The sequence below is a fragment of the Triticum aestivum genome, chromosome 2D (assembly GCF_018294505.1).
Source record: "Triticum aestivum cultivar Chinese Spring chromosome 2D, IWGSC CS RefSeq v2.1, whole genome shotgun sequence".
Classification (NCBI taxonomy): Eukaryota; Viridiplantae; Streptophyta; class Magnoliopsida; order Poales; family Poaceae; genus Triticum; species Triticum aestivum.
The window spans coordinates 11,029,535-11,041,703 of NC_057799.1; the positions used below are offsets into that span (position 1 = coordinate 11,029,535).

The following is a 12,169-nucleotide window of genomic DNA, read 5'->3' on the forward strand; positions in this document are numbered from 1 at the left end:
TGGGGAGGCGGACCGCGACTAAAGGGTACCCTTAGTCGCGGTTGGTGTGGCCAGCCGCGACTAAAGGGTACCTTTAGTCGCGGTCCGCCTCCCCAACCGCGACTAAAGTGCGTCTATAAATACTGCACTAGCAGTTCGCCACTTCCCTTCTCCTCTCTCTTGACGCCGAAGCGCTGCCCCGATGCCGATCGACGCCGAAGCCTGCCCCGACGCCGACGCCGATGCCGAAGCCCTGCCCCGACGTCGACGCCGACGCCGAAGCCCTGCGCGCCGCCGCCCCCGTCCCCAGTGAGCGCCGCCTCCGCCCGTGCCTGCCCTTGCCCGCCGCCCGTGCCCTGCGCCCTTGCCCGCCGCCCGCCGCCCGCCGCCCGTGCCCTGCGCCCTTGCCCGCCGCCCGACGCCCTGCCGCCCGCCGCCCGCGCCCGCTGGCCCTGCCTGCCGTCCTCCGCGCGCCGGCAGAAGAATAAGAAGGAAGAAGAAAAAGGAAGAGAAGGAAGAAAGAAAAAAGGGAAAAAGGAAGAAGAAGAAAGAAGGAAGAAGAAAAAGGAAGAAGAAGGAAGAAAGAAAAAGGAAAAAGGAAGAAGAAGAAAGAAGGAAGAAGAAAACAGAAGAAAACAAGAAAAAGGAAGAAAAAAGGAAAAGGAAGAAAAAAAGAAAAAGGAAAGAAAACAACAGAAGAAAAACAAAGGAAGAAGAAAAAAAGAAAGAAGAAAAAAAGGGAAAACACAAGAAAAATAAACAGAAGAAAAAAACAAAAGAAAACAAAAAACAGAAGAAAAACAAAGGGAAGAAGAAAAAAACAAAAGAAAACAAAAAAACAACAAAAGAAAAAAACAAATAAAAAGGAGGAAGGAAAAACAAAGGAAGAAGAAAAAAAGAAAGAAGAAAAACAAAGGAGGAAGAAAAAAAAAGAGAAGAAGAAAAACAAAGGAAGAAGAAAAACAAAGGAGAAGAAAAAAGAAAGAAGAAAAAAAAAGAAGAAGAAAAAAAGAAAGAAGAAAAGGAAGAAGAAAAAAAGGAAGAAGAAAAAAGAAAGAAGAAAGAAAGAAGAAAGAAAAAGGAAGAAGAAAAAACAAAGAAAGAAAAAGGAAGAAGAAAAAGAAAGGAAGAAGAAAAACAAGGAAGAAGAAAAAAAGAAAGAAGAAAAGGAAGAAGAAAAAAGAAAGAAGAAAAGAAAGAAGAAGAAAAAGGAAGAAGAAAAAGGAAGAAGAAGGAAGAAAGAAAAAGGAAGAAGAAGAAAGAAGGAAGAAGAAAAAGGAAGAAGAAAAAGGAAGAAGAAGGAAGAAAGAAAAAGGAAAAAGGAAGAAGAAGAAAGAAGGAAGAAGAAAACAAAAGAAAAACAGAAGAAAAACAAGAAAAAGGAAGAAAAAAGGAAAAAGGAAGAAAACAACAGAAGAAAAACAAAGGAAGAAGAAAAAAAGAAAGAAGAAAAAAAAGGAAAACACAAGAAAAACAAACAGAAGAAAAAAACAAAAGAAAACAAAAAAACAGAAGAAAAACAAAGGAAGAAGAAAAAAACAAAAGAAAACAAAAAAACAAACAGAAGAAAAAAACAAAAAAAGGAGGAAGAAAAACAAAGGAAGAAGAAAAAAAGAAAGTAGAAAAACAAAGGAGGAAGAAAAAAAAGGAAGAAGAAAAACAAAGGAAGAAGAAAAACAAAGGAAGAAGAAAAAAAGAAAGAAGAAAAAAAAGGAAGAAGAAAAAAAGAAAGAAGAAAGAAAGAAGAAAAGGAAGAAGAAAAAAAGGAAGAAGAAAAAAAGAAGAAGAAGAAAGAAAGAAGAAAGAAAAAGGAAGAAGAAAAAACAAGAAAGAAAAAGGAAGAAGAAAAAGAAAGGAAGAAGAAAAACAAAGGAAGAAGAAAAAAAGAAAGAAGAAAAAGGAAGAAGAAAAAAAGAAAGAAGAAAGAAAGAAGAAAGAAAAGGAAGAAGAAAAAACAAGAAAGAAAAAGGAAGAAGAAAAAAAATGAAAACCAAATGAAAACCAAAAGAAAGAAGAAAGAAAAAGGAAGAAGAAAAAAAGAAGAAGAAAGGAAGAAGAAGAAAGAAAGAAAAAAGAAAAAGGAAGAAGAAGAAAGAAAGAAGAAAGGAAGAAGAAGAAAGGAAGAAGAAGAAAGAAAGAAGAAGAAAGGAAAAAGGAAGAAGAAGAAAGGAAGAAGAAGAAAGAGGAAGAAGAAAGGAAGAAGAAGAAAGAAAGAAGAAAGAGGAAGAAGAAAGGAAGAAAAGAAAAAAAGAATTTTTACTTAAAGAATCTTATTTTTAATTCCTCCTCCTCTATGTCCCCTTAATCTTATTTTTTAATTCCTTTATACTTAAAGATTTTTTACTACATGCAGGAGTGACATATGGCGGACGATAGAACTGAGCCGCTTAGGGATCCGGAGGCTGAACGTTATTTAATGGGCATCATCAACAACGAGATTCCTTATGTGCCGGGCTCAGAATATGAGCAACAAGAGGATGTAGTCTCTTCTTATCTGAACCTTGACGGTGGAACAGAAATTGTCGATGATCAAGAAGGTGAAGGAACGGACATTGTCGACGGAGGTCAACCGTCAATAACCGACGATCTCGAATTGCAAGTAGCAACCACCTCCGGCGAGGTATATATATACATTGAGCCTCTCGTGATACAAACTTACTGAAATGTGAATACATATGTATTAACGCGCGCGACTCTCTTTCTTTTTTTAGCCCTCCGGATCGAGTACGACAAAGCGTGGCAAATCCAAGGCGATGAAAACAGGAGAAACATATGCCATTGAGTTTGTCAGTGAAACCGGCAAGCCCCTACAGCACACCTCAAAGTTTATCAACCAATGCGGAGTCGTTGTTAGAGACAACGTCCCGATCACCGTCCAGGAATGGAAGGAGCCAAAGAAGGCACGTCTTGGTTTCAGTTTTGTCGACAAGAGAACGAAAAAGGATTGCTGGAGAAAGCTTATGGAACATTTCATTCTACCTCCGGAATACAACAAAGTCGATGACGAGGTTCGCTCTTGATGAATTCGGTAACGAGGTTCCGGGTGGACGTCCGAGGAGGAGGCTAGTTAAAGAGTTCGCTCTTCAGAAGATGGGCGAAGCATTCCGGAACTTCAAGAAAAATTTAACCCGTGACTATGTCAACAAGGGCAAGACTCCGGATTTCAATGGACAACATGAGAAACTGAAAGATGATTGGCCAGAATTTGTGAGGCAAAAGCAATCGGAGCATTTCAAGGAAATATCGAAAAAAAATAAGGATAATGCGAGTAAGAAAAAGTTCCATCATATTATGGGGCCAGGAGGATACCGCCTTTCGGAGCCTAGGTGGCAGAAGATGGAGGAGGACCTGAGGGTGCGAGGAATCCCTCTAGGTACAGAGGGATGGGACCCAAGGGCCAAAAGCTGGTGGTACGGGCATGGGGGATCGCTAGACCCGGAGACAGGGGTGTGTGTTCACCGGCAGAGACAGTTTGCTCCCACCCAAGCCCTTATTGACGCAATGACCCAAGCTCAAGAGGGCTTGATCAAGTTCAACAGAGAGAAAGACGCACTGACAACAGCCCTCGGGAATGATGAACACGGAGGACGTGTACGAGGCAAAGGCAAAGTTCCGTGGAAAGTAGGGTTTTCCCAGGACAATGACCCGTACTGTTACAGAAGCCGTAAGAGAAAGACGGACCGGGATGCAGATCTTATGACGAAGTTTGCATCGGAACTCCATGAGTTGAAGCAGACCGTGCATGAACTAGTGAAAGAAAAATCGGCTGCAGGGCCGCATGAAGATCATGAAGCGGATCGCGGAAGCCAGCAACGGAGAAGCAGCGTGGCTTCCACGGATGCCCCGCCTGGTGCTAGTGCACCGATGATCGAGATTCGTGCACCGGAGCCTCACTACCCCGTGGATGATGTAAAGGAGATGAAAGAATGTGATCTGCATTATCCCGTGGGGAACGTTTCCACGAAGGTAGCTAGCGGCAGTGCTTTACCCTGTACACCTGGAGCACTCCACCACAACAACCCCATTGCATATGGCTATGCTCGTGTCACGGTGGAAGACATAGTCCAAGGGTTCGAGGACCTGGAGATTGACAAACCTACACCCGAAGGGGAGAGAAGACTTGGAGATGTCAAGCGCCAGTTCATTCTATGGAAAAAGAAGTACATAGTGTTTCCAGGCGAGGCGCCAAGGCTAGCAAGTCCACCCCCCTCCGATGGTGGTGGTGCTGGTGGTGGCGGTGGTGGCGGTGGTGGTGGTCGTGGTGGTTCACCTACACCTCCTTCACGCCATTCGACGCCGTCCCCCGATCCACAACCTCCGGCGGGTACGACGCCCCCCAATCCTCCTCCGGCGGGTACGACGCCCCCCAATCCACCTCCGGTGAAGAAGCAGAAGCAGGCGGACAGCAAGGAAACCCGCTCCTGGACTATTAACCCGGACCCTTATGTACCTAAGACCACAAGGGTACCGGAGCCATCACTGAAGCCTCTCCTCCCAAGGCCTGGGGAACTTAGTGAAGCTGAAACCAAATTGGCCGCGTCTGCTGATTATGAGAAATGGAAGGCGGATATGAAGGCGAAAAAAGAGCCTGAGCCCAAGCAAGTATTCACTGAGAAGCAAAAGAAGTGGGCTAAGGATTTTTTGATGACACCGTCCCAAGCCGAGCTGAATATGCCTAACGACTATGGACATGAACTTCGTAGGCAAGCAAAAATATTGAAGGAGGAGAAAGAAGAAAGTAAAAAAAGCGGGAAACAAGTTGACCAGCTCGGGATGCAGAAGAAACAATCGATCCCCCCGCTCATAGTGAAAGCCGGTCCGAAAGAGGACCCCGAGATCATAGCAGCTGCGACAGCACTTGGATTGACTGTAGCGGGTGCCATGAAACAAGCGTCCGAGATGGGTTTGACTCTTTGTGCCTTCTTAGGCCTTGAGGATGCGCCAGTATGTGAGATAGCATTACAATATGTGCGGAATGGGCTTCTCGTCGAGCCTGCGCGGGAAAAGAGTCTACCACCACAAATGCGAAATTTGCTACGTTGGTACAAGCAATTCATAACATGGGCCGACAAAGAATATGTTTATGCGGATGTTACAGATGAGCATCACACCAAACGGTACTCTGTAGAAGTTCATATGAGTGAATTGTTCCAGCTGTTCAATCTGCGCGACCTCGACAAACCTGTGCTGAGTTGCTACGTTCTGTAAGTGATTTATTTCTACCTCATCTCGTTCTTCATTGCCTGCACTATATATGTATATATATATATTGTCCTAACTATATTGTTGCGTACGCTATTATGCAGATTGAAGATTTGGGAATGCAAAATAAGAAACATCCATGATGTTGGGTTCATTGACCCACATATCATTAATGGACATGTGTTATAACATCACCCCGAAGACGTGGAGAAAGACCTGTACAAGTTTCTTAGAAAGCATCAACTCAAAAGTCATATTCTATTTCCTTACCATTTTGGGTGAGTGTTTCTCTCTTGTGCCCATTCTCTTTTGTTTACTCCATGCATGGTATGTCTAATCGATGAGTTATGCATGACTGTGCATGTAACGTGTCCGCAGGTTCCACTGGATTCTGCTAAATATTGAACTTCACACCTCCAGAGTTCTAATCATGGACTCTATGGATTCGGATCCAAAGCGTTGGGCCGACATGAGAAAAATGCTGCAAAAGTAATTATTTTCAATCATTTGAGCTCTATATCGATCGGTCTTTTTCGTTCATTTCCTAATATCAAGTAACCAATAACTCCCTTATTCATTTAATTTTCTTTGCCCTGTAGGGTTTGGAGACGGTTCTCAGAAGAAATTGTCGGTGAATTCAAACATGAGCTAGATTTCAGAAGGTTAGTTAATGTGGATAAGCAGCCACCGGGGACCAATCTATGTGGATACTATGTTTGTGAGAACATCCGGAGACACACCTCTGAGCGGAAGGCATCGGAAAGCGTGCGGAACGCGACGGATAACTTGCGGAGGAGGCTTAGTCCAGAAGCTCGCTTCCGACCAATTCAAGAAGAATTAGCAGGATTTTTCATGAGGGAAGTCATCAATCCTAAAGGAGAACACTATACCGAGGACGAAGAAATTTATATGCATACCCGAGATTGAAACTTGTACGAAGTTGTATATGGTCATCCATCCTAATTGTGTATGGAAACTTGTTCGAAGTTGTATATGGTCACCCGAGATTGAATATATATTATATATTCCTCTTGAATTCTTCTTGTTTGAAATTTCATATGCATGTATATAGTAGCGTAAAATATGTGTACTGAAACTTTATCAAAATTAAAATAAAACACAAAATATAATATAAAAGAAATAAAACACTCCAAACTAAAAAGAAACCAGGTTTAGGGGGGCTAAAACCCTAAACCTGCGGAGGAGCCCTTTAGTCCCGGTTGGCCACGAGAACTGGGACTAAAGGTCCTCCGCCCCGACGGACCACGGGCGCCCACGTGGACGGGCCTTTAGTCCCGGTCAGCCACAAGAACCGGGACTAAAGCCTTTAGTCGCGGTCCGTAAGAGCCGCGACTAAGGGGGGGGGGTCTTTAGTCGCGCATATTTAGTCCCGGTTGCACAGCCGGGACTAAAGGCTGTTGCGAACCGGGACTAAAGGGCTTTTTTCTACCAGTGGTAGGCGCAGCACTGTGAGTTAGATGCAGCCGCCGCGGCCCTCTCCTCCCCACCCACCCCATTGCACCAGTTACAGAAGAAGCCGGGGCGGCGGCCCTCTCCTCTCCCCCTCTCAATCCCTTCAAATATGACGATTTGGTCCGTGGATTCCTTCATCAATCTATTCTAGAAGATACTCTCCTCCGATCCTCTTCTTTCTATTCATAGAATGTATGCTATTTTGAAGATTTTGGAGAACCTTTGTTTGATTTGATTAGATTAGAATGTTGCATGTATTAGATATCTAATTTGTCGTACGGGCTGTGGCTGCCTTGACTATTCTCTCCTCTTCTCGTACACACCGTGTCAGGCATGCACGCGGACGTTCTTATCCACGACTGCAGAGCCACATTACATAGTACATGATTATCTTTGCGCGTTTTTCAGACGTATATACTGGTGTCACATTTGCCACCTGCTGAAGATATGACAACCTCGTACGTACGTACGTGCTCCCCATGACAATTCAACGCCGCGCGTGGGACCGTGCGGGTGTCGTTGCCATGACTTTTCTCTTCTGATGCACAATGTGTCTGCAGCACGTGATTTGCAGCACGTGATGATGTGCAAGTAGCGATGGTCCGGCCAAGTGTAAGTGCTGTGATAATCACAGCTCACAGCCAGAAGACAAGCTAAGGTTGGTTGTGAGTCCCAGTCTCCAAAATTGCCCTGTCACCTGGAGACATGTATTATATTCTATTTTGGTGTTAAAAGGGATATGTATTTTTCGAAAACTAGGGTTTCCTCCAGCTTTCTTGGCAAAGCAACATCACCAATACAACCAGTAATCAAGTAGCACAAACTTTCTTGAAAAAATAAGCCACCTATATTGGAACCGGGTGTTGACCGTGTGCATCTTTTTCTTTTCCGAAAAGGCCACCTTTATTAAGTAGCACAAACCCTCACAAGAACACTCTTATAAAATTGAAAACTACATCCAACCCTTCAGGGTACCAAAGTGTTCTTCGTCATGCATCCACCGGCCACACGTGGTGAACGAAGCTCGTTGCCGCAGCAGATCAAACTTGTTTTAACCAAGGAACATGTAAAAGCAATGACCAGGAGGTCATCGATATAGACCAGAAGACGTCGATCGCCGTGATGTACATGTTAACCATGCAGAGACCTGGCGTATACTCATTGTACGTATCTCCTAGATGTCATATTATGAGTCAATAAAGGCGCCCTTAATGCAAAACTACTCCGGGATAGCATGATGGTATGTAATTTAACATAGGAGACCGTGTTAGTATCGAACACGATGACTTTTCTTATCGGAACCCGAAAGAGTATTGTGGAAATTAAATCTAGAAAAAGTGCATGACTATCCATTCTCCACGTCTGCAGGCTATAAACAGGAATTAAAAAAAATCCACCATCAACTATATCAGCCAGCAAACTCCTATAATAGCATATTTCTCAAATCAACAAAATTACATATTTCAGAAGTACCTTTAGAGATACATATATGCATATGATTTATAAACATCGTATCTGCATATTTTTAAAGTTGATGAAAGTAATAAAGAGAAGTTGGAAAACAAATAAAACTCCAGCTTGGCTAGCTCAAAACCCAGTAGGAGTTATTTCTTAAATAAGGTAGCTGCGAGTCCCAGTCTCAGACCTGCCCTTTCCTCGGAGACATGTACTATTTGTATTTGGTGTTAACATGGCCGCACAATTGGATTAGGAATTCATAAGTCACCATCGACTAGATCATTAGCAGAGCACGTGGCAGATCATCGGGCATAATGAAATATATAAATAACCAAATTCTTGAAAACACATAAAATAAGTCAACAAGTGATAAAAATTGCATACCAATGGATTTGCAGGTCTGACTGTCTGCCGGACAAAAAATTATACAGAAAGAGACAGACATGAACCGAAAGGCCATAAGTGTTTAGAAAATAATAAAGGAAACAATTAGATTATAATTTCCAGCAAAAAATAAAACTTATCACATTTTTATAATGTGAAATTCATGATTGAAAGAAAAATAAAATTTTAACAAAATGCACAATTAATCTAAGAAAATTAAGAAAAGTCTGGAAATACTTTAGGAACAATCAGTTTTTTAATTCCCAAGTTAGTAAAGCAATGAATATCATGCTACCTAAAATAAAAAAGAGCAGATTGGTACAATATAAACTTGGAAACTCTATCTCCACCTATTATATAGTCTACTTAAGACTGGTCTTTTTTCTTTTGTAATACTAGATATAGAATTCACTACATGAATGCAACTTGTATGATGTATGATATGATCTATGCCACAGGTAGATAGTCTATTCCATAAACACCTGTGGATAATGACGATTTTGTTCTTTAGACTAATTTGCAGTTTATGCCAAAAAGTGTAATTACTATAGCAACTTTGCCCGTGTAATTCAGCAATAATTTTTTCTTTCTGTCTTTGTTGTTGCACTGATGAAATGAAGAACCTGCAGCAATAAACGAAAAAGCTGAGAGTACAAACCAAACAACAAGAACTTAGTTGTAGCATTATCAACAATAACCACTAGCCTGATAATAAACTGTCCTGTAAAATACAATTCATTAAACAAATACAAAGTAGAAAATTACTTCCAAAATAAGAATTCTCGCATCGTATTCAAGCACCAAGCCATATTTGTGAACAGCGTGTTTCACTTGATTATTAAGCAGAATCTGCCGCAGTCCAGTTCTTCAGAATTTTAGTTGTTTCAAAGGGAAAATGAACTGGGCATTGAGCCTGATTAGGATGAGCATTTTCTTTTTTTCGCCTTTTCGATGACAGGGAACCTTCCCGGCCGGCTCGTTAATCATTGTGTATAAGTTATTTCTACTAAAATGCATGGTGATACAGCTTTTATATCTCAGAAGAAAAGATTTCTCACGACAAAAGAAACCCTAGTTAATAGAATAAAAAAACTTAGTTCATAGAACAACAAGTTAGCAATACAGAACATATCAATGCATGAGTGACATAATGGTAAGACGGGGTCAAAGCTGGGCACACAATTGTACAGGCAGGCATGTATACACCATAAACATAAAACTTTTGTGCAGTTCCAAGGATTATTTGCATGGTACACCATAATGGAAAATACAGAGGTTTTGTTTTACATAATGATAAGTACACACATCGATTGCTTCTTCGTTTGTACACACATGCAGTGTCATAACATTACAAGAGAACCGAACGCAGCGCCAGAAACATGTAACACACACTAGTTCCAGATACATTTTATTGATACATAAATGAGAAAACGCGTATTAACTCTTTTTAGCTGGATCATATATATAGAGATGTGCAGCCAAACGTGGTGTAGCTTGCAGAACAAGGGGTTCAGCTAGTGCAAGGCCCGCATTGCGTTCTTGGAGACTGATACTCTTAACGCCAGGAAGCTTTGTCCAAGTGAATCCCTGCAACATCCTTGCGAACAACATCATTGTCATAGAGGTACCAAGTGACATCCCAGGACAACCCCTCCTCCCACTGCTAAATGAAATGAAACGTAGGCCTGGATCAGTGAGAAGTACATTCGCAGTGTTCAAATGCCTCTCAGGTTGAAACTCCAATGGTTCAGTCCAGATCTTGGGATTGCGGCCAAGTCCAAGCCGGCTTAAAAGTATGTGGCTATCCTTGGGGATTGTGTAGCCAGCAACAGTTGTGTCCGCCATGGCGACATGGGGTACATTAAGAGCATGGTATGGGTGTATGCGGAAGGCCTCCCGGATGCACGATTTGAGATAGTTTAGCCGAGGAATGTCAGACTCTTCGACTAGTCTATCTTTACCGACAACGGTGTCGAGTTCCTCAGTTGCTTTTTGCATGATCTCTGGCACGTTCATCATCTCAGCAAGTGCCCACTCAACCGCATTAGATGGGTTATCGACTGCTGCAAACATCATTTCCTACATCCATAGATGTGAGAATAAATAAAGTAATTAGTACAACGCAACAGAAAAGGTCAATACATGTATAATATGGCTCAAAGAACAATTAATGAACTTTCTATCGAGCTTAAGGAGACATACTAACCGTTGTTTGTGCTCTAATTTCTTGTAGGGACAGCAATGGTTGTCCCTCTGCATCTTTTAGATGAACTAGGACGTCCAAAAAGTCTCTCGCCTCTTTCTTTTCACCACATTTCTCAAGAGTGGATGACCTTTCGTGGATCCGCTCCTCTATAATGGGATCATGCAACCGGTTGAGTGTTTGCATGGCATCCTTCGAAACCTTTTCTTGGCCATCCATGTCAAGGCCTATAAGGGCTGGGAAGTAGTCGGACACGCAAAAGCTGTAGAGATGGTTGAGGGCCGTGAAGAGAGCGGCAACATGTGCCACCTCATCATGTCCAGGCCCACTAGTGGATGAAGCTGGTAGGTCACTGAAGTATCTTTTACCGAACACAAGCCTTCTTATCATGTTACCAACGAAGTGTTGGGTTACATGACGGACGTTGACAATGTTGCCTGGACATGCCATGTCGCTGCAATAAGTTTTATTAATGTACCTCACAAGGTGGCCGTACTCCTCTTTCCTGAGGTGGTAGAGCTTTCGCTCCATGGACGAGGCGAGGATCTCAACAGTGAGGACACGCCTCATCTTCTTCCACTGCTCTCCGTGTGGTGAGAAGATGGAGCCCTTGTACCCGAAGCTGAATAAGCCTGAGGCGAAGGTGGTGGGACGGGAGGCGAAAACTTCGTCTTTTTTTCGCAGTACCTCACAGGCTATCTGTGGGCATGCGACAACAATGACATGAGTAGCCCCAAGACGGAGGCACATGATGTCTGTGTTCATCTCCTTGAGCAGGCCATGGATCCACCGGAATACCGCTGGCTTGTTCAGAATCAGCTGGTGCATGTTACCGATGATGGGCAGCGTGGCAGGCCCTGGGGGCAGCCTGCCTCGTCGCCCCCGTTGCTGCTGGGACAATAGCACTCTTTTATTCTTCAAGACAAAATACACCAGCAAAGTCACCATGATAACAAGAGTACCAAGAGTCATCTTTGGATGAGCTGGGAAGGATGTTATATGGAGTAGGATAGAAGGCAATTTGTGGAACGGATCGGTAATAGACAGATATTTTAAGACTTGTGCTTGAGGACAGTCTTGCTTGGTGCATCTAAGTTTGTTAGTTCTCCGGGTATTTATAGGACAGCCGGGGAGCCTGCATCCCTGACGTACATATAATTGTTTTATCAGTTAGAGACTCCTTCCATTACCACACGTGGCCACATATACCATTCATGTCTAGAAGGATCATGCCTCGTGCATTTTCAATGCATTCTGAACAGTCCACCTTCTTTTGGTAATTTGGTTAGTAGGAAAATTAATTGATAGAGAGCAAATCAAGTGAATGTTGGCAAAAAAATATGCAGCTCTCAGTTAGACATCTTCATGAGCGAGCCGAAGCCCCCGCATCGCCACCCGCTAGGGCGACTCGGGCGGCACCCAGAAACCTAGCCGCCGCCAGCCCGCACTCCCTCTTCCCCTCCCTCCGCC

General features: G+C 43.1%; 1 protein-coding gene across 1 annotated transcript; it reads right to left on the reverse strand.

Moving 5' to 3' along the window:
• Window positions 1-9,710: 9,710 nt before the first annotated feature.
• Window positions 9,711-11,730, reverse strand: LOC123048234 (tyrosine N-monooxygenase). Its single transcript, XM_044471375.1, has 2 exons — window positions 10,703-11,730; window positions 9,711-10,575 (listed from the first exon to the last, which is right to left on the reverse strand). The coding sequence occupies exons 1-2, from the start codon at window positions 11,669-11,671 to the stop codon at window positions 9,934-9,936; spliced, it is 1,611 nt and encodes a 536-aa protein (XP_044327310.1). The 5' UTR covers window positions 11,672-11,730; the 3' UTR covers window positions 9,711-9,933.
• Window positions 11,731-12,169: the final 439 nt, after the last annotated feature.